The sequence below is a fragment of the Equus przewalskii genome, chromosome 3 (assembly GCF_037783145.1).
Source record: "Equus przewalskii isolate Varuska chromosome 3, EquPr2, whole genome shotgun sequence".
NCBI classification, from domain to species: Eukaryota; Metazoa; Chordata; class Mammalia; order Perissodactyla; family Equidae; genus Equus; species Equus przewalskii.
Genome location: NC_091833.1, coordinates 113,810,286 through 113,831,870, shown reverse-complemented (window position 1 = coordinate 113,831,870; position 21,585 = coordinate 113,810,286). Strand labels below are relative to the sequence as shown.

The window sequence follows — 21,585 nt, the reverse complement described above, 5'->3', positions numbered from 1 at the left end:
CAAATGTCATGGTTTAATTCACTTATGAGCACTCCTTCCCCGGAGGACCGAGAGCAGACGGAGGACAGGCTGCGGAAGGTCACAGACATCATCATGACCCAGTGTGGTTTGCTCAGGTTTTCTGGGCTGCCCTCCGTGGGCCTCTGCCAGAGGCTGCTCCCCTTGGCTCCCTGCAGGCATTTCCCAGCGTGTACCCCTGGTTCATTCCCTGTCCCTTTCTCTGCCACACTTGGGTTACTGGCCTTGAGACGAGGAGATGGTAGAAAGGGCTCACACAAACCTGAACCGGATCCCCGTGTGGTCACTTCCTGGTGGTTGGCTTGAGCAGTGAGTTTGAGGTTTGTCATCCTCAGCACTCCAGCCTGAAAATGTAGGTGGCACTGTCTGCCACATCGGGCTGCTAAAAACAGAACGTTACGTGTGGAAATGAACAATGTGTGCAAAGACCCTTACATATGGTACATGCTTGATAAAACTCAGATCCCCCTGCTCTCTTGGAGAAGAGAGGAGCAATGAGGAGTAATATAAAATATGCGGCCTAGTGGGTGCCCAAGATGTGTGTTGGATGCGTGTTGAATGATTAGTTGCCCAAGGTAGCAGGGAGGAGAGAATTCTGACTCAAAATGTAGGCTCTTCTGACTACACCAGGTCCACTCCTTTATCTCCCCTCTCCCAAAGGGACCTCTTCTGCCAGGCTTCTTGGGAGAGGGTAAAGGGTACTGGTTAAGATGCAGACTCTGGGATCAGGCTACTGTGTTTAAATCCTAAGTGGCGTCATTTACCAGCTGTGACCCTAGGCAAGTTACTTCTCTCTCTGAGCCTTGGTTTGCTTATCTGTACAATGAGGCTCAAGTGGTACCTACTTCAAAGGTTGCTTAAAAAAACTTACAGTGTGTAAGGTGCCTGCAATGGTCCTTGTCACGTAGGAAACTCTCTAAAAGTGGGGACTGTTATTATCCTTTCTTGCATCTTCATAAAGACAACTCTTTCCCTCCTCCTTCCTGTGTCACTCCCTGCTAAGCTTGCCAACTGCCCAGCCCTCTCTTACAAGGGAAAGGGTTTTCTTGGAGAATAGTGAGATCTCCATCCCCAGTAGAATTCAAGCAAAGCTCAAAAGACTGTCGCTTCAAGGTGTTGCGAGCAGATTCAGGCATAGAGTGTGAGGATAGACCTCAAATTGGTCTAACTCAAATTCTTGGGTTCTCTGATATTTCTCTGGGTTTAGTCACTACGAATATTTGTGGAGCTTTAGAAGCAGTTTCTATGTGGCATTCAACATGAAATTTCCTTGTCTGGAATGTGCTTGGAATAGTATTTCAAAGGACAGATAGAAGTTTTCACTTAAAATACTTGCAGTGCAGCCTAGAGTCCTGCAGCCTTCAAGAGGAGTGTCTGTGACAGAAATCTGTGCAGGGTGCCCAGGGACAAAAAGAGGGAGGAAGCCAGGATGGGGGATGGAGTGGGTAGAAGAGAGCGGTTGGAGGATGGGGACGATAGTCTCTGTTCTTATTTATGGCCAGCTCTCTCTCCCCTACTATAATATATGCTTCTTGAAGGCAGGGACTTTATAAATATTCATCTCTGTGTTCCCAGCACTATTTTCTCTCTCCAGCACAGAAAGGGGACTTGCTAAGTGCCCACTGAGCTCCAGGCCTGGCTGAGCAGCCCTGAAATCTGAGGCACCAGGCAGCTGCTTTCTTCTCCCCTCCTGTTTCCTCATCCGCCCTGTGGGGAGGTAATGATACCGAGTTACTGCACACACCAGCTTGTTCCAGGGTTGAAAGATAGCAAATGCGGGGAGGTGTCAGCTGAGGCCATGGAGCCGATGTCCCCGGAGTCCTCAGTCCATGGGTCCCAGCAGGCACACGAGCCAGAATGTGAATCCAGCTGTCTGTCCGGGATTCCCCAGACCGACCATGCCGGGTGCTGAAGGGACAGCTCCCAGAACAGGGAGGGGTGGGGGGCGCGGCGCCAGGCGCCGAGGCTCCTCACTGAGGACCCCACCCAGCCCGATGCTGCCTGTCGGGACTCGCCCGCCGAGCGAGTCCGCAGCTGGCGATTCTGCCCGTCCAGAAAGAGCAGATGGGACCGCCAGGTCCCCGGAGGCTCTTAGGACCCTCTGCCTGACAACAATCTTGGAGAAATGAGGGACGGTGTCTCAGGGAGGGTATGGAGCCTGGCCTTGAAGAGGAGTAGAGAGGAGCCCCAGCAGAGCGACCCCCACGCCCCCACGATCCCACACCCTCCACCTGGCCCTAGTCAGAGGAAGCAGGGACTGCCAGGCTGCGAGCTCCTGGGTCAGCCAGGGTAGGCTGTACCCGGGGTCGTAGGAGGTGATCCCTGAATGGGGAACGTTTGTCTCTTTGGGTTACTGACAGGAGCGTGTGTGCATGTGTGTGTGTGTGCTGACCTGTCTCTTTGTGTGTCTTACTCTGGAGGTTTTCTATTTAAGCCTCCGACTTCCCGTGCGTCTAGTGTGAATTCTCGTGTGGGCGTCCTGTCGGGGTTTATGAGCGCACCTGTGTGGAGTCGCCTCGTGAGTTCGCCCTTGGTTTGAGCGTGTGAAAATCTCTTTGTTGCGTGGGTGTCGCAGGAATGAGCATCCTGTACTTGTGTGAGTCACTGATTCGCGTGCATGTCTGTCCGCGTGAACGTGGTCCCAGCGTGTCCCTCTTGCCGCGCTGTATGTTCTTCCTGGCGCTTAGCACTGCCTGGTACATTATGCGGTTTGTCTCCTCCCTTCCCAGAATGTCGGCGCCCCGAGGGCAGGACTTGCTTCATTTTGTTCACGGCGCTGTCCCCAGCCCCGACGACGTGCTGGGCACCAGCGGGCACCCGATGTAATAGCGTGGAGTGAATGAAAGCTGCGTCCAATGTACGAGTGTCTCTCCGCTTGCGCAGTTAATCTCGGCGTGATGCTGTGTACGCGCGGTGTTGAGTGACTACGAGAATTTCTGGTGTATGTGTGTGTAGTTGATTTATAGTATGTACGAGAAGTGTGTGTGTGCGCAAAATTATCTATGGTATGCATAAATGAGCCTGTGTGTCTCGGAAGCGTGTGTGTAATCGACTCTCGTGTGTGTGCCAGCATGTTTGTGCGTCTCTCACGTGTTTGTACGGCGTAATTGTCTGGTGTGCTAATACCAACCTGTGTGTGCCTCTGGAGCGTGTGTGTGTGAGCATGTGTGTGCATGCACGAGGCTCCCACCCCTCCTCTCCTCGCGCCCTGCGCTGGGCCTGGGGGCGGGGAGCGGGGGTGCGGCGAGGGCACTGCGGTTCAGCTGCCCGCCCTCGGCGCTGCGGCTCCGACACGTCATCGTCCCTCCCCGCCCCCGCGGAGGTCCCCGCCTCCCGGTCCTTTGTAGCTGGCCGCTGCGCTCGGCCGACGGCCGCCCGGAGGCCCCGCCCCGGCCCGCCCCGGCCCCGCCTCGCGCCCCGCCCCGCCCCTCCCCGGGCCGCAGTCGCGCCTGGGCCGCCGCGGGCCCGCACCGAGCGCGGAGCGCGGCGCACGGCGGTGGCTAGGGCCACGGGCGGGCGGGAGCGCGTGCGGGCGGCCGGCCTTGGACCGGGATGGCGGACCGGCGGCGCGCGTGGAACACGGAGGACGACCTGCCCGTGTACCTGGCGCGGCCGGGCAGCGCGGCGCAGACCCCGCGCCAGAAGTACGGCGGCATGTTCGCCGCGGTGGAGGGCGCCTACGAGAACAAGACCATCGACTTCGACGCGTACAGCGTGGGCCGCCGCGGCTCGGCGCGCACGCCGCGCAGTGCTGGCCGGCTCGACGCGGTCGGCCTGCCGGGGCCCGGCGGCAGCGAGGACACCGCCAGCGACGTGAGCGAGCCCTCGGGCTCCGCCGTCAGCTCTCCAGGGGAGCGCGATGAGCGGCCGCCCGCACTGCGCATCCGCTGCCCCGCGCCCCGCGACCTGCCACTCGGCCGGGACAATGGCCAGGTACGCGCGCGGACCGGACGGGGGGCGGGGCACTCGGGGCCGCTGGGCATGGGGCAGCCCGAGGGCAGTATCCTGGCCTGAGTGCTGAGGCCGCTGCCACCAGACTTGCGAGAGCTACGAAAGGCCCCTCCCCCATCCCATCATACAAGAGGTTCGGAGAGGTTGTGCGACTCGGTCAGGGTCGGCCAGCATAGTCTTTGAGACTCCTATGGGTCCTCGCTGCTTTTCTGCAGTAAGGGAAGCGAGGTTCTGAGAAGGGAAGTAAGTTGGCTAAAGCCGCCACATGGCCCCTTAAAACGTGAAGGGATCTCTGGGGTGAATTGAATCCAGGGATCCCCATTCTCTGCTTTATGAAAAGGAGGGGAGCTCCATTCTGCATTCGTCCATTCATCTATTCACTCACGAATTAGCAATTATAGAGCACCCACTGTGTACCGGGAGCTTGGAGAGGTTCAGTGAAACGCCTGTGGTCACACAGCTTAGAGCTGAGAGGAGCTTTCCCTGAGTGCTCCCTCTATGCTTTCCGGGGAAGGATTTGGTTGAAGATTTATTTAGATCCTTGGGCAGTTAGAACAGGAAACCGCTCCCCCCACCACCGACCTCTTTGGGGGACGCTCCTGAGTCCACGGCACGACGCCAGCGTGCTCACTTCACAGAGCAAGTTGGAGGTAGAGTGGGGATTTGAACCAGGGTCTCCAGCTTCCAAGACTTGGAGATTTTTTTCCCCCTAAAAGTCGGGGAGCATCAGGGAGAGGGAACGACAGGCCTTGGGCCCTACGGCTCTTCTCCCTTGAACTGGAAGTCACCAAGGCAGTGGGGGAAGACGGATGGATAGAAGGCACAGCTTTGGAATGTGTGGGTGGGTCAGGGCCAGGTGCCTGGAAAACAGAAGCGGGATCCCCCTAGGGCCTGCTGGCTGTCTGCTTAGCCCAGACCTTGGTGTCTGAGCGCTGCTGCGGTCCCAGATCCCCGGTAGGCACTGGGATCCCGGCTCAGCACCCCGTGTCCCCACCCCGGGCCAAAGTGGGCGACCGATTCCTTGTGAGAATTAAATCCGTTCATGCCGGTAGGTAGTGAGCATTCAATAAATGTTCGTTGTTGAGTTTTATTATCATCATTTTTATTAATCCTTTTCCCCTTAAGTGATATGAGACGCATAAAGTGAGCCGCGAGGAGGCAGAGCTTGATCCCGACAGAGACCCAAAAGGGCTTCCTGGAGGAGTGGGGGCTGGGTCGGCCTGTGGCTGCTAACGCAGCAGTGGGTCTCTTCCTGTCCCCATCCCCTCGCCAGAGGCTTTCTCTCCCCATAACTCGGGAACTCTCCATGGTCCTGAATCTGGCGCCCCGCGAGGAGGGTGTGTGCGGTGGGGGCGGGGGAGAAGGAGATACCGAGAGCGTCCCGTCTCCTTTTCCTACCCCTTCCTTGTCTCCCTCTGCCCACCTCCTTCCCTGATGGCCGACCTCTCTTGGGATCCAGGCTTCCGAGCCCGAGCGGGAGACTTCAGGGCTGCGGACAGAAAAGCCGGGGCCAGTAGCGGGGAACCCTGGTTTTCAGCCAAGGCACTTGGCCCTCTTGAGCCTCAGCTTCTCCATCTGTGAAATGGTGGGCATTCTTCTCCCAGCCTCCCTCAAGGCGTGCTGGAGTAGCAGGGAGGCGAAAGCGCTTTGTGCAAGGCCGGGAGCTGTCTGGAAGCGTGTCCCCAGTGGCGCTGCGGTCAATGTCACCATCGCCAGTGTTAGTCCCGGGCTCTGCCTGGGCCTGCTCCGCAGCCGCGCCTTGGCACTGGGGATGCTAGTCGCCTCACCTCGCCCACCCCTCCTTCTTCTCCCCCTCTGGCCCTCTCGCCTCTTTCTCCATCGCTTCTCGGGGACTGGACAAAAGGCGGCGCTTCGGCGCCCCGAAGGGCTCGCGGTCTCCCTTGGGGGGGGGGGGGTGGGAAGCGTTTTAGTGTCTGCAGACCGAGCGGCCACGGGGCTCGAGTTCTGGGGCGGGCCTCGCTGCTGCTGCGCTCTGCAGCCGGGGCCGGGGCCCTTCCCCCGCCCATAAAGCTCTTTCCTGGGGAGGGAGGAGGGGTTTCTGCGGCGCAGGCGCAGCATTTGCCGCGGCCCAGGGCTGAGCGACTGCGGCGCTTTGTACCCGGGAGGTCTGCTTGGGAGCAGCGGTCTGTTTGGCCAGTGCGGACTGGTGCCCCTCCCCCGGTAGCACGTGGTCTTGTCCCCAGTCCGGGAGCTTCCCTGTCCAGACTGAGCCCTGGGGACGCCCTGGTGCGTAGAACATACGATTTAACAACGCTGAGGAAGGAAATGTAGGAGTCATGGGGAGGAGAGTGTCCCCACCAGCAATTTCCAGTCATCAACAAAGATTTAGGACCCCCGCTCAGAGCCGAGGCCGAATGAGTGTAGGGGAATGAGCTCTAGACAAGGCTGTAGGAACCTGGCTTCCAGATAGTGCCCTGCTGCAGCTAATATGCTTTGCACCTGGATATGGTTTCCCTCTGTAAGCCTCAATTTCCCACTTGTAAAATGGGAAGATTATGGTCTAGTGTTCCTGGAATACTAAGCTGCTTCTTTGTGGACCTACAACTTCGCTTACATTTTAAGGCTCAGGCATCTCTGGTCTCCTGTCCTGGACTGGGGGACTGGCTCCAGGTGGAGGTGGAGGTAAGGGCTTCAGGCCCCAACCTGCATGATGGGAGGGCTTTACCACACCTAGCATACCCTCCCCCGGGGGGGCATCTTGAAAGTAAAAAAAATAGGTCTTTTTACAGAGGCTGTGGGTTTGGATTTTGCAGGCAGAAAGTGAGGGGCAGGAAAGGTTGGCATCTTATTCTGCCTGGAGATTTGGGGCACCTGTCCAGTGTCGTGGGGGCTTGCTGGGGCTCCCCCCCCCTTCTCCCTCTTCCCTCTTTCCTCTCCTATCATGAGGAAAAAAGGCTGTGTCCTGGCCTGCTGCCCTCTTCTCCACAGGGCAACATCTGGGTCATGGGTGCCGGGGCTGGTGTGCGCTCTCCACTGGGAGTCAGGATGTCCTATTCCTCCTCCTGTCCTCCAGTCCCCCTCTGTCCCGGGGGCTACGGCAACCTTGGTGCCAATGGTCTGACCCTCCAAGCAATCACTGTCTGTTAGGCAAGACTCTGGTGACCTGGTGGCCCAATGCTAGACCGCTGTGTGATGAGAGAGCTGCTCAGGGGGTAGAGCCGGGCAGCCATTCATTAGGGCTTTGCCTCTCCAGGCCCTACTGCAGCTGCTCGGCCTGGCAGGGAAGGTCCTGCTGAGCCCTCAGGGAGGCTGGCTGAATGATGGAGGTGGGGAGGGTGGCAGGGAAAGGCTTTATCGAGAACCCATTGGAGATGAGCCTGGGAGAACGGGTAAACTTTTGTCTAGGGTAGGATATTCAGGGAGAGGGTATAGCTTGAATAAAAGCTTGGAGCTGGAGATGGAACGGGGGTTGGTCTATTCAGGAAATGGCGCGGCAGATGGACAAACGGAGGCTGTGGAACGAGAGGCCGGAGGGGGGCGATCGCTGAGCCTGATCTTGGAGGGCCTTGAACACTCAGCAGCTTGGGCGGATCCCCGGCACCCGGCCCACACCCCCCCTCCCCAGGCAGATGTTGGGGGAGGCCCGCAGACGCGGGGCCGCACACCTGTGGCGCTGCCCGCGGGCTCTGCCTGCGCATCCGAACACCGTCTCTGGCTTCTAAAAGAACCCTGAGGACCAGCCCCTCCCAAGCGCGAGAGCGAGGCCGGGGCCCAGCTGAGGGCGTGTGCGCAGGGCGGGGGTCGGCGGGGCTGGGCGGCTGGGGGGGCGGGGGGCGGAGTGGGGGGATCGGAAGGGAAGCGCTTCCTGGTTCGAGCCGAGAGGGGCGAATCCGGCTCTGCTCCGCGCCGCCGGGAGGAGCTGTCTGTCTGCAGCCCCCTCCTCCCGCCCTCGCCTCTCCCTCCTCCTCCCGCCCTCCTCCGAGCCGGGCGGTGCTGGCAGCCGGAGCGGCGGCGGCGGGCGGGCCGAACAGCCGGGGCAGCGAGCGTGTGGGCAGCGCGGGCGCCGAGCCTCCGTCCCTCTCTTCACCCTCCCGGGCCTTTGTCGCCGCGCCCGCGGAGAGCGGGACCGAGCGAGCGCCGGACAGAGCGAAAGACAGCCCCACAGGTCCACCGGCCGGGCGGAGGGCGCCAGAGGGGCCATGTCCTACCAGGGCAAGAAAAGCATTCCGCACATCACGGTAGGCCGGGCCCCAGCCCCTCTGCTCTTTGCGGAGGGGGCGGAGGGGAGTCGCCACCAGGGTCGGGATCCGTGGGGGGGACGGCAGGGGCGTCCCCCGAGGCTTCCTGCGTCGCGGCGGGTGGGGCGGGGCCGGTCTCGGCTTTGCAGCCCCCTCCCCCCAGCCTCTGGGGACAATGCGGAGGGGGAGGGAGAGCCCCGCTCGGCTGGGCGGGGCTGGAGCCTCGGGTCCCTCTCCCCTCGGGCTTGCAGCCCCCTCCCCGCCGCGGGATGTGCCAGAGGATGGCGTGGACAGGCAGGATGCGGAGCTGAACAAAAGAGGGAGGGGCGCGGGGTCCGAACCCCCTCCCTCCGGCCCTGGAGCGGAGCCTCCCGCGCGCGGCCTCCGCACTGTCCAGCTCTTGCACCTCGCGGTCGAGTTCCTTCCTGGCCAGAGGAAGGAGAAAGATCGACCACTGCCCCAACTCCCCGCCCGTACTGATGGGGTGGAAGTCTGGACCTAGAGACAGCGCCATGATGGAGGCGCCCCTCCCATTCCTCACCGCAGCTAAAAATAACCTGATGGGGCAGCGCTGGCGGCTGTGGCCCGGGAAGGGTTAACACCGGGGGGTGGGGACGGTAGTGGGGGCTGAGCATTCCGCTGTGTCCCTGGGTGTGGCCGGAAACAAAGGATCCCAGGTCTTTACGCTTTGTCTTGCGGTGGGAGCTGGGGGTCCATCCTTTCGGAGACCTGGCCTCCACCTCATTCCTTGCCTGGCGCCAGAGTGCACCCAAATCATTCTTGAGGGATGTGGACCACAGGTGCTCGGGAAGCCCTTGGTTCTTGGGTGGTGGAAGATGGCGATGGAGCAGCCAGGTGCTAGGGGGCGAGATTCTGGACTTGATGGAATCCTCCAGGGTGTTGCCTGAGGTCTGAGGACAGGAGACCCAGCATCCTCATTTACCCAGAATCCAGGCTCAGGGACCGCCTCAGGGCACCTGCAGGAGGGTAGCCTTGGGTAGGCAGAGGGAGCCAACACTTCCCTCTCACCTGCCCAGGTAATGCACACGGTGTTTTATTGAATCTGCTCAATAAATCCTTTGAGGGAGGCAGTGTCCACATAAAGCTCCCAGAGGCTGGAGCACTGGCTGGGGGTGCAGGTGAGAGGAAGATTGGGAGGGAACGGGGCCCCCTGCCTCCCCAGAACAGCCCTGCATCCTGCCCAACTCTGGGCTGAGTCTTCCCTTCCCTAGAAAACCCCTCCTGGGCCCAGCTTGAGGTCTTGCGCACAGACCTTGGCTGAGTTGCCATCCAGAGGAGTGACTCCCAAAGGTGGGGCCCACCCTCTACCCATCTCTAATCCCTGCCCTCTGAGCTGCAGGGGTAAGTGGCCAGTCTGCAGTTGGCTAGGAATCAATGGAAGGAATGTGGTTGTCCCAAGTTAGGCAGTGTGGGAGGAAAGTACCAGGATATTTGTATGAGCAGGTCCCTGCACTGGGACTCTAACCCTGCTCCCCAGGGGAACTGAGGCAGGTGATGGGGGTGGGGTGATGCAGTGACTGATGATTCGGGAGCCTTGGGCCCTTTGTGACTGTGGCGCCCGGCAGGTCTGTGCCCCTCTCAGAACTCTAGTTTCCAAAAGGAGGTTTAGCAAGATGGTCTTTGAGGCAGGTCTGTGGGAATGGTGCCCCCCGAGTTGTACGGTTCTCGTCTGCACAGCCGCAGCAGACGCCCTGCCCCCTGGCTGTGGCCCTCTGGAGTGGGGATGCACTGCCCAGGCTTTTGCACCAGACAGATCTGGGTGTACGTCTCTGCTCTGCCTCTTCTCTGAGCCTCCGTGCTGATATGCAATGTGGGCCTAACATTGGCTGCTTCAGAGGACCCTCGAGCGTCCAAGAGGACCCTGGTAAAGCACTCACTGTGTGTTAGGTGCCTAGTGAGGGCTTCAGAACTGCTATCTGATCCTGCTGCTTTAGTCCTTTGTGCGAAGCACCAAGTCAATCCGTGTGTAAAAGAGAATCAGATGGAGTGGTTCCAACAGCATCAACTGCATGGGGGGAGGGGGGGGCGGGAGGGACACCGACAATCATGCTTAGCTCCTGGGAAAGAGGCCCTGGATGAAGCACTTGTGTTTCATTTGGTCCACGTAGCCCACGCTGGCCAGCAAGATTTGTGGTTTAGAGGAGAAACAACGGACCAGAGAGGACGGACTTGGATGGAGCTCCTTGTAGGACCCTCAGCTTCCTGAGGGTCTCTTGCTGATCACGTAGATGTTGTGACGGGAAGCAGAATGCCTTTACATGAATGGGAGGGCATTGTGGCTTTCCAAACGCTGCACCCTTAACTGTTCCATAGCACTCATCTGGTAAGTTAGTAATAATAATAAGCACCTGGTCTGTGCCGGGCAGGCGCTGGGTGCTAGGGAAAGTGGGAAGGAGATGGGCTGACCCTCGCCCTCCCAGAGTTTAGCAAGGACTGACATTTTGGCCTGAAATTGCAACGAAGCCTGGGGGGTGTGATAAGAGGAAGCACAGAAGGCTAGAGGAGAGCAGAGCAGGGACACCCACCTTGTCCTGGGAGGGGAGGGAGGGGGCTCCAGACGCAACGGAGTATGCCGTGCTGGAGAAACGGAAGGAAGCATTGTGGGAACCCAACCTCTGCTTCCAAGGGCGGTTTCTCCCTGCAGTTAGAGCAAATGCTGAAGACGGTTAGGACGTTTTTGGCGGCCACGGTGTGTGTGGCCTCTGGAGGGAACTGGGGGCTTGACAAAGGACCAAAATACAGCTCTCAGCTGCATCCCCGGGGCCCCACCTGCTTGATGTTGGGTCACTCTGTGCCCCTGTGAGCCTCGGCTTCCTCATCTGAATGGTGAGGATAGGGTCCCAGCTTCGCCAGTGAATTCAGAGATCAGAGTGTGAGAGAGTACTACCCCAGCAGAGGAGAAAGGGTGTTCCAGGCAGGCGCAGTGTGGACAAAGACAGGGGACAGCTGAATTCTGAGAACATTCTACTCAGGTTGATGATGAACCTGTGTCTTTTCCTCTTTTCTCCACCTCACCCTTCTTCTGAAATAATAGAGTAGCCTGGTAGAGAAGAGGGAAAAAGGAGAAACACTTGGCTTCAGCCCTAAGGATTGTTTAAAATATTTATAAAGCTGTCTTTCATGCGTGGCTTTTTAAAAACTTAATGGCACAGCTGGGGATTAACTTAGCCAAAGCTGTTATGGTGCGGGCTATGCGGTTGAGTTGAACATCCCGGGGGTGGCTCTGAGCAAACCAAGGCATGTGGCTTCATGGCCCTGGGAAGCTCTTGGCTCCCAGCAGAACCACCGAAGGGGGCTCCTATTCAATTGTGGGGGACACAAGAGTGTCTGTATTAGATCAAACAGTAAAGGTGAGCAGGGAAGAAAGAGGTCGTTAAATAAAAAATCACATCAGACTGAATTAGTTTCTCTAAGGTACGAATATGCAAAAAGCGTGTGAGGCCTGGTAAGCTTCATCCCGAGGGGGACATTTGCCCATCTATAGACATTCAGTTTACTTCCCTGCCTTTTTACACAAAGGATTTGAGATGCCTACAGTGATTTGTCAGGCACATAGTGAAATCAGATGGGCGGAGAGTACAGGACTGAGGACCCGGGAAGAGCAGGGAACAAACCTGCAGGATCCGGACCCCTGGAGGCAGGTGACTGGACCTCTGATGCTGATCCGGAGCTCCTGTCATCCAGGGCGAAGAAGCAGACACCCTCAGTTAGGTCTAGTTCATGATCAGAGAGGGAGAAGTGGAGCATATTCTTAGGGGGAAAATTATTTTGGTTAAACTAAATTCCTACAAAGTGTTTAAGAGGGGATAAAAGTGATACTTGCTTGTGACATCTTCCATAACATAACTCTGCCAGCTTAGCCCTGAATGGCTGTTTCTTGTAATGACCTTGGCCAAGACTGCACACATGGAAACATGTGATGTGACATAGGTGAACGTGCCTGGCACATAGGGAGTGGCTAACAGACGATGGTTCCCATCTCCACGGTTCAGGCTCTCTGAGGAGATGAAAATTCAGAATGGCAGGTAATCAGTGAGTGTTAATCGCATATCTGTTCCGTTCCTTGAACTGTGCAAGGTGTGATGGGCAGTTAAAAATACATATTTCATGATCCTGACCTTAACAGGCTTACCATCTAAGTGGCAAAGTGCACACACATGGAGCAACTTAAAAGTGATGAAAGGGTGAAATGTGGGATAGGGCACAGGTGTTGGAGGAGTTCAGAGAAGGGAGGACTCAGCGTTGGCAGAAGCAATAGGGGGTGGCCTCTTGGGGCTTGGGGGATGGCACGAACTAGATCATGAAGGATTTGATAGGTGGGGACAAGGGAAGAGCATGCAAGGCAAGTGGAATAGCATGGACAGGACCTGGACTGGGCATGAATATGGTCAGAAGAGAGTGAGGAGTTTAAAATCAGAGGGTGAGGAACTTGAAATAAATTGGAGGGGGTGGGGTGGGGCATGGTAGGGGGCATTCTACCAGGCTTTGGAAGTCGGGCAGAGTGCATCCAAGGTGATGGAAATAACACATGGGCTCTAAGCCTGACTCAAATGCAAATGGGATATTTGATCTTGGGCAAGTCAGTTCCTCTCCCTGGGCCTCAGTTTCCTTTTCTTTACAGAGTTGGATGAGGTAATTCAGAACCAAGTTATTGGACATTCTGACTTTATTCTGTGCATAGTAGGAACTCATTGGAAGTTCTTGAGCTGGGAGGATGGGATGATAAAGGCAGCGTGTAAGAATGTGGATCCTGAAGCCAGACTCTGGGTTTGAATCCTAGCTGTTCCACTTACTAGCTGTGTAATTTGGGCAAGTCACTTATTCTTTCTATGTAGCAGTTTTGTCATTTGTAAAATGGTGTGACAATAATAATACTCTATAAGGTTTTTTACCAAGAATTAAGTGACTTACTTAATATGTGTAATATGCTTAGAATAGTGCCTGCACATAGTATATGCTCCATGGGTTAGCTGTTATTATCCTTCCTGTGGGATGGCGTGTTGGTCAGCTTTGTTCCATAGCAAACAAACAATCCCAAAGTCTTAATAGTTGTCAATGACATACATTTCGTTCTTGCTTATGCTACATGAGGGCCTTGGATTGGCTGTAGCTTTGCTCCTGGCTGCTGGTGAACAGTGGTTCTGCTCCTTTTATCTCCTCACCTTGACACCCAGGCTGGAGGAGCAGAGGATGGAAGCACAAGGGACTGGTAGCAACTGAGATGCCTTTAAGAACTTCTGCTTAGCTATGGCACATTTCATGTCTGCTCATAGTCCATTGGCCAAGGCAAGTCACGTGATCAAGGCCTAAATCAGTGGGCAGAAGCCAAATGTTAGTCTTCCTGGGAGAGGAGGATTAAATGTGCAAGTTCTGGCACATGAGAAATACTAAGAAACACCTGTTGGAGCTGATAATGAGGTGGTCAGGAAGTATAGGGGGTGAGTTTGAAAGAAAATGCCTGCATTGGTTCTTAGGTTGAATTGGAGTTGGGAATGAGCACCAAGTTGGAGTGTCTCACTGAGCAATTAGAAGCACAGATTGGAATGAGGATGAGAGGCAAGGGCCAGAAATAAAGATTAGGAACCCATGTACAAGAGGCACTGGTAGAAGATAGAAAATGCAAGATGTTCCAGCACCCAGTGGTTCTCAGCCCATGTGCTGTGAGCACAGTGGTGTACTGAAAAAAATCCTGTGCAGGTGTGCTGCTAAATTTTGATTGGCATTTAACGTTTATGGTTGCTACAACCAAATCTACAAACTGTTCTAATAACATCTCTCAGGTGGAGCTCTGAGCACTCACCAACAGAGCAGTGTTAAATAGAATCTCATTTTTTGTGAGTAAAAGGAAGCTCCTGCCATGGAAAGTAACATCAAAAGCCTTTGCCTCTTGAGCATATAAGAGAACAAGTCAGGGCAGTGGACAGCGCCATGGTGCTGAAAACTAAGCAAGTGCAATTAAGGAGCCGGTTAAAGGCCCAGTGATACAGACATAGTCACACTCTAGTAGGGATGGCACGGTCATGATTGCTGACTTATTTTGTGTTGTTTTAGGTTTTTTAATCCCTTCAAGAATGCTGCAAATTTTTATACTATTTGCCAGCATGTTCTGAACACAGAAAGGTTGAGATTTATTGTCTTAGAGATGCACAGACCAAATCATAACTTTGAGTAAGAAAAGACAGCTCTGAATTGGTGTTGGTGGTTTGTGAAATGGAGTGGGATCTAGGACGCTTCATAGAGAGGCTGGTCTAGAAAACAAGAGCAAGCAGGTAAAAGGGGGGAAGTGAGGCTGTGGACATATGAGGTTGCAGCTCCCCCCTCCTTCCTTGGGCCTCTGCCCCAGGCACCTGGGACATTCTCCCTGACCAGGCTCACCCTCTCTGGCCCTTTGCACTTGTGTAAGCTATGCCCACTCCTCATGGAGAATCCCTCCCCTGCGGCTGGGAATTGTGAGCACTGCTGCCTCGGTAACATTGTTTGTCCACTTGACTGTGAACCCTTGGAGCACTGGGGCCATGTTTTATTCTCCTTGGCATCTCCTCAGGAGCACTCTTGTGCACTGATGACTCATAGTGGGGACTCCATGCTGTAGGAGTGGATGAAGGAAGCCCAGATTGCAGACTGTGCTTCACTGTTGAGTGAGGGTTTGGCCACTCCTACGCTTGACGTTCCTTAGCAAATGTCCTATCCATGGATTTAGCATATAGGTAGTTACCATCTAGAAGGTGAGGGTGGCATGAAGGGTTTTTGGAGCTAAAAAAAAAAGGACCTCCAAAATGGTACTTCGGCAGTGGGGAGAGGGCAGATCTGGTTTATTAGTGGGCCACTGCATTTCACAGTGAAAAGCAAGGTGTTACAAGAGGAATCTTCCATATATACATCAGATCATAAAAGTACACATCTCCCCAAGGCCTTGACTGACTAATGACTTGGGGTCAATTCCACAGGAAGACTCATGGATTTGACGCAGATTTGCATTGAGCAAACAGGTGTCTGGTTGAGATTTTGAACCCATCCCCAGAGATACTGCCAGGTACTTTATATCCACCCTATTCAGAGACCCTGAGGGCTTGAGCCCTGATAAAGTCTCAGCAAATATTTGATTTATACAACCTCAAAGTCAAAAGGAACCTTTTAAGTTATGTACAATTTTCCACATGGAGGCGGGAAATAGTGTCCATTGCTTCTTCCCCACCCCCCCATCTCCCCTCTAGTGTAAGAATTCCAAACCCTCTCCTTGGATACCTCCAGTGACAGAGAGATCACCACTTTACACAGCAGCCTGCTTTACTCTCGGACAGCTCTGTTGTTGGAAAGCCCTTCTGTCTGTGGGTCAGATTCTGCCTCTTGCTCTACTTTTGCACTCAGAACTTTCACAGGTTCTTTCTTCTTCCACGTGGATAGTCCCAGAGGCTCTGGAAGGTAGTTCTCAGTTGCCTAACATTCATTTTTCCAAACAGCCCCAGTTCTTTATTCCTCATCTAGCACAATTTCCAGGTACAATGTTTGGATTTTTCTTTCCTTTCCTTTCCTTCTTTTTTCTTTTTTGGTATGCTTTATTTCTGGATGTTCAGAGCAAAATGGATCCAAAATAAAACTTTAGTTATTGGGCATCTTTTAAACTGGTTTAAAAACTTTCTGGGGTCCTAGCCTCCTTTGAGAAGCTGATAAAAGCAACGGGCACTTTTTCCTGCTTCTTCAAATGCATGAACACTGAACATTTGGCATCAAACATTGGAATTTGTAGGCCAGTGTTCAGTGTATGGAGTGCTTTTACGTGTTATCCTAAGTAATCCTGTGAAGTAGGTACTTCGATTAGTTCCACTGACAGATGAGGAAACTGAGGCACACAGAGGTTAAGTATCTTGCCACAGGTCACCCAGCCAAGACACTGTGTGGGAATAAGCTGTGGTTTCTGGTGTGAAGATCTAATAGTCACCTGGGAGAAATAGATATACTAAAATGAGGTGGGAGATGAAGCGTCATGAAGTCGTGAGACAATGCTAATCAGAGGTGCGAGCCTCATGCTGTGGGTACAGGGGTGACCGCATGTTTCTGGAGCCAGGACACTGTGCCTGACGGGGTGCCTTGGAAATCAGTGGGCAGAGCAGGTGTGGCAGGAAATCCAGGCAGCAGGAAGGCGCAGGAGTGTGCAATGCAGTTTAGGGAGCCAGAGCGTGGTGTGAGTAGACAAATATGGTGGCACAAGTCTGGGAGAGGGGAGGGGTCAGGCCTGGAAGAGCCTAGAGGGCATACTTTGTCCTACGCATGAGGACAAGCTGGTGACGGGTTTTAAGGAGAGGCTAGGGCAGGTGCAGTGGGAGGTGGAAGTGAGCAGGGTAGGCGAACGTTTCTGGAGCAGACGCTGCAGGATCTAGGGAAGAGTTGGGTGTCCGGTGTGAGAGGTTAGAGGGAAGCTGAAGGTGGAGCTGAATGATATCTAGCTCTCCAGGTTGCAAGGACTTTCCAAAATCAGGCACTGTCGTGATGCTGTCCACGTGTTTAATTCATTTAACTTTCACGGCAGCCCGCCGCATTACAGATGGGAAACTGAAGCACAGAGAGCGGAACTTGCCTGAGGCACCCGGTTAGTGAGCCTGAGGCCAGGTTAGAACTCAGGCCGTCTGCCTCTGCACCCATGTCCTTAACCAGCAGGTCACACTGTCAAGTCACTGTGAAAACACCTGGCCTGCAGGGGTCGTTGCCAACGTTCATTAGGTGAATAGGTCTCTGTATTTAATATCTTACCACGGGAGAACCTTTGCAAATTTCAGAGCCCATTAACATTTCCTCCTCCCTTTTGAGCACAGTCACAAGAGTCCTAGCAGGAGGGCGGGTGAGGTGATGGCATTGGGAAGGTGCCTGATAAATGGCTGAATGGATATATACGGTCTATTCTTGCTTCTCCCCATTTTGCAGAGGAAGGGCCTGAGGCTCAGACATGTTAAGCAGGTACAGTGCCGAGAACACTGGGATAACCACCGAGGGGCAGTGCGCTGTCACTTTGTAGGTACCTGTGGGACTAGCTTCAAATCTGGTGCCGCCATCTCCCGGCTGTGTGACCTTGAGTAAATTATTTCACTTCTCTGAGTTTCCTCATTTGTAGAAATCATACCCATTCTTAAAGTGGCTTAAGAGTTAAAAATGAAAATCCACGTAATGCAGAACTGACACTTAGTATGTGCTCAGGAATGTGACTTTCCTAGAGGAAAAGGATTTCTGTTGAGAGTGCTTTATATAAGGTAAAAATCGCAGACTAGGAAATACTGAATGGGTGGAGATGTAGATGCAAATGTCGCTCCTCCTCCAGGCAGCCTGAAGGCCCCGCCCACTCCTGGGGTCAGGATAGAGGTATGCTATTTTAAAACCAGCTATTCACTCCCTCAGGGAGTACTTCCTGAATGTCTACCTGGTACCATTGTGGCCCGAGGTCTCGCTGTGAAAGCTGCAGTTGTCATGGAAACGAGTCTGAGCTTGTAGCAGAGGCCTGCAGTCCTTGGGGACCGCCTGTCTTTCTGATTCTTGAAGGAGGAAAATGCCACTGTGTCCCCTACCTGTGCGAGTGGAGAACAAATGTATGTTAATTAGATTCGGTCTCAGGCCTGTTGCCACTTGTGGGGCAGCTTTCCTGGAAAGTGTGGCAAAGGGCCGCCGGCTGACAGGCTGTCCCCCAAGGCAAAATCAAAGGCAGATGGGCTGGTCTTCAGTGAATAAATTTGAGTGTGCAGCTGCGCTGTATGGCAGCCCTTGCTGCTGCAAGGAGGCTGGGTGGGAGATCTGTGAGGAGAGCCGGGGAGGCAGGGAGCCCGGGTTATTAAAGGTAGGAGCTGAGTCGTTATGAAGTATTTGAGCTAGAAGATCTCTCTGCCAGCAGTCCCTGTGGCTGTGGCTCCCACCTCAATTGTGTATCAATTTGCTTTGATGCAATAAAACCGCATAACAAACAGCACCGTGATGCTGTGGCTTACAACAAGTATTTATTGCTTCCAGGTCTGTGGGTGCTGAGTAGGCATAGCAGAGCGCAGCTAGATTCATCTTGAAGCTTCTCTTTGGGCCAGGTATGCCCCTCCTGTCATCTCATTCTGGGACTCAGACTGAAGAAGGTGCCATCCCTTGGGTCATTGGTTTTCATGGCGGAGGGCGGACCCTCAAGTGATTGAACTGGAACCCACCTGCCTCTTGAAGCTTGTGCTCAGACTGGTGCACTCACATCCAGTCTCATTCTGTTGGTCAAAGCAAGTCATGTGGGCATGCCCACAGCCCGTGGGGCAGAGAGAGCACTGCACCCACCATGGAGCATGACGAGGGTGGGAGCGCCGGAAGAATTCTGAAACAAACAACACAATCCACCACAGAGGGTCTATGGCAAGATTATCTGGGGCATTTTGTTAATAACATAAATCCCAGGCCTGTGAGCTACATCTGGTAAATGAAAATCTTGACAAAAGAACCTGGGTTGGAATTTTTTTCAGGCAATCCCAGTGGATTTTGAGGATCATCTAGGCTCTGGTGCCATGTTATGAGTGAGGTGTGCCTACCTGTCCTATTGAACGTTTGAGTTGCAAGTGTGAACCTCAACATTAGTGGCTTGTAGAGTTTGAAGGACTAATAACTTTCAAAACTCATCTTGACATTTCTTTTGTCTTAAGAGAAAGAAGTTCCACCTGCATTGAGTTCTTGGGCGGGCACATTTCTACCAAAATGGGGCTGCCCTGATATTGTTGAGACTCATTTCCATGCTTGCCCTTTGGAGAGGAATAGAGTCTTCCTCTTTCCAGGAGTGACTGGTAATTTAGTTACTCTGAGCTCCTTCCCACTGAGGAATCAGGCAGCCTCATCAGAATCTGCGTGCACCCAGCAGCCCTACTGAGTGGAGCTGGGTGTGGCTTCTCAGCGAAGGCCGTACCTCTGAGACCCTTTTTTATACTCACCTATTCATAAACCCCAGATTCCAGTCTCTGCATTAGTGAAGCATTATAGGAGAGGGGACGTGGGGGTCGGGTGCCCTCCCCCCAACTTCCTGGGGGTGGGAGAATTAAAGTATTGAATGGGTGGTCCTAAAAGTTAAGAGTACTTGAAAGCAACTACATACATCGTGAAACACAAGCCATGATTGTTTTTGTTCTGCGGGAATGCAACGATTACAAATACGCTGGTGACCTGAGAAAGGGAAGACGTGAGGAACCACAATGCTGTGTGAGGTAGGAGGGAGAGGTCTTCAGCGTCCCAGGATTTGAAGAAACCTCGCCGTCCCAGTGCCCCATGGCATTTCAGGACCACGGATAGCACACACCTTCTGCCTCCGGTTCCTCCTCTGCTCTGTGGAACCTGGAACTTTCAGAACACTGTGTCTGTGTACATACTGTTTGTTTTGCTGGAATGTTCCCCCTCTCCTCCATGTTCGGCTTCATGAACTTCTCAGATTTCAGAGCCCAGTTCAAACGTCCCCTCCTGATGACACAGCCACTGTCTTTCCCTGTTTCTGTAATCACAGCTTTGGTTCTCTGCCGTTTTCCAGATGGCTAACCTAGTGATTTGGGGGTAGGTGTTGGTTTGATGAGAACAGCACCTCTCTTTTCTCCCGAGGCTCCCCAGACCTTAGTGCATCGTCTGTCGCTCTGACTTTAGGGTGGAGCTGACAGATTTCATTCCCACCCTGCAGGAGGGCGAACAGAACCAGGGGTGCTGATGCTTCCCTCAGGGATAGACAGTCCTGCAAAAAAATCCGCCGTGATCTAGACCTCCTCTCCTGGTTGAGGCTGACTGTTGTTTATTTTGCTGTGTATGGGTCAGAACGCCTGAAGCTTTAAAGGCTAATTTTTGTAAGCGCCACTCAGCGGGGTACTTAACGCTTGTACAGAGAACAAAGGCATCCTGCCAACACCAGACCTCTCTCCCTAGGGGGGCCTGGATGGGACATAAAGATAAGAGCAGGTCTGGAGAAGAAGCCCTGCCTTTCCCTGGGCTTTGCCTCGGACTCACAGGATTGTTTGTCGCAGAGACAGGATTACTGCCAACACAAAGATTTAGGTGGGACCCTCACGAAGAGGCTGGCCTTTCAGCATCCTCTGTATTGTGCAGGCTTTGCACTGAGCAAGCTTCTATTCCCAGGGAGCAGCCTTAGGCTTTCAGGGGATTTTAAAAGCAGAAAAGAGGGGTTTCTGATCTGTCAGTCTACTCTTCTTTCTCTTTGTTTCTCCCCTCTCTTCCTTCCTCCTTTTCTTTATTCCTCTTTCTTCCACTTTTCCTTCCCTCTTTATCATTCTTTTATCTCACTCTTCTTTTCTCTCCCTCTCACCCTTCTCTCATTTCAGACCTTCTTTCTTCGTCTTCCCTCTCTCCTTGCCTTCTGTCTGTCACCCTCTGTCCTCCTGCTCGACAAACATTTGCTAAATGCTGTGTGAGGCCCCTGGCTGGTCCCGGGGTATCAAGATGAATCGCAGCATCTCGCTGGGCTCTCTTGGCCCTGAAGGAGTGTCCAGCCGAGCAGGAGATGGACACATGAACAATGACCATGACACATGATGAGTGTTGTGGGAGAGGGGTGTGCAAGGGGCCATGGGGATGGGGGGAGGCACCCCAAAGTCTCCGCTGAGGGGAGTCAGTTAGTCCCAGAAAGATCTACTCCCCCCCAGATTGCTACCATATAGAGAGTTTGGTATTTTGCTTTTTTACCTAATGTTTTATTGTCTAGTGTTTTTGTTTATCCTTCAAAATTCCTGGGAAATATTGTAGTCTGTGAATAATACCCCATTAGTGGAGTGGTTATATAACCGTAATTAATTCTGGATCACATCTTTGCATATAATTCTCTGACCTAATTGGGATATTTTCCTGAGGACAAATTCCCAGCACTAAATTTCTAGGTCAAAAGTCATGAAGAGTTTCAAGGTCCTTGACCCATTTTGCAAACTTGCCTCTCACTTGTTCTTATTGAGAAATCCCAGCTTTCAGGACAATAGAAAGATGATCGCTGCCCTTCTTCCGCTTCTGCCCAGTGTGTGCGTGCTGTCTTACTTCAGAAACTTTCGTGCATTTGATTCTTCCCTGATGGAAATCCTTCCATCACCATCATGATGGAGCTGAGACTTCCATCTACGCATGGCGGCGGAGTCGCCGTGAGCTGGCACCTGCACGCTCTCCGGGTTCCCACTCTAAGGTCATACTTCAGCCGGAGGAAACCCCTCGCAGGTCCCCACGCATGCCAGGCTCCTTCTGACCTCTGAGCCTTTCTCCGTCCACCACTCCCTTCTCTGCAATCTCTTTTCTCCTTTGCCGGGTGGCTAATTCCTACTCATTCTTCAAGCTCAGAATAACCATCATTCCCCCGGACGGGCTAGAGTGGAGGCCTCCTGTGTATTTCTGCCGCCCTCTGCACTTCCGTCTGTCCCAGCCC

General features: G+C 53.9%; 1 protein-coding gene and 1 long non-coding RNA gene across 4 annotated transcripts in view; one reads left to right on the top strand and one right to left on the bottom strand.

Moving 5' to 3' along the window:
• The first annotated feature begins 3,447 nt into the window (after positions 1 to 3,447).
• CRMP1 (collapsin response mediator protein 1) overlaps positions 3,448 to 21,585 on the top strand; it is a 71,729-nt gene continuing 53,591 nt past the window's right edge. The window contains exon 1 of one of the 3 annotated variants that reach the window (XM_070613287.1): positions 3,448 to 3,951. In XM_070613287.1, coding sequence (XP_070469388.1) covers positions 3,571 to 3,951 — 381 coding nt within the window. In that variant the 5' untranslated portion in view covers positions 3,448 to 3,570. Of the gene's footprint in view, positions 3,952 to 6,459; positions 6,613 to 7,557; positions 8,169 to 21,585 lie in introns of those variants that run through there. The other 2 variants (XM_070613288.1, XM_070613289.1) reach the window with 2 other exon arrangements.
• Positions 18,145 to 19,527, bottom strand: LOC139082390 (uncharacterized). The gene is made up of 2 exons (XR_011538338.1): positions 19,282 to 19,527; positions 18,145 to 18,516 (listed from the first exon to the last, which is right to left on the bottom strand). It is a non-coding gene; the product is annotated as an uncharacterized lncRNA (long non-coding RNA).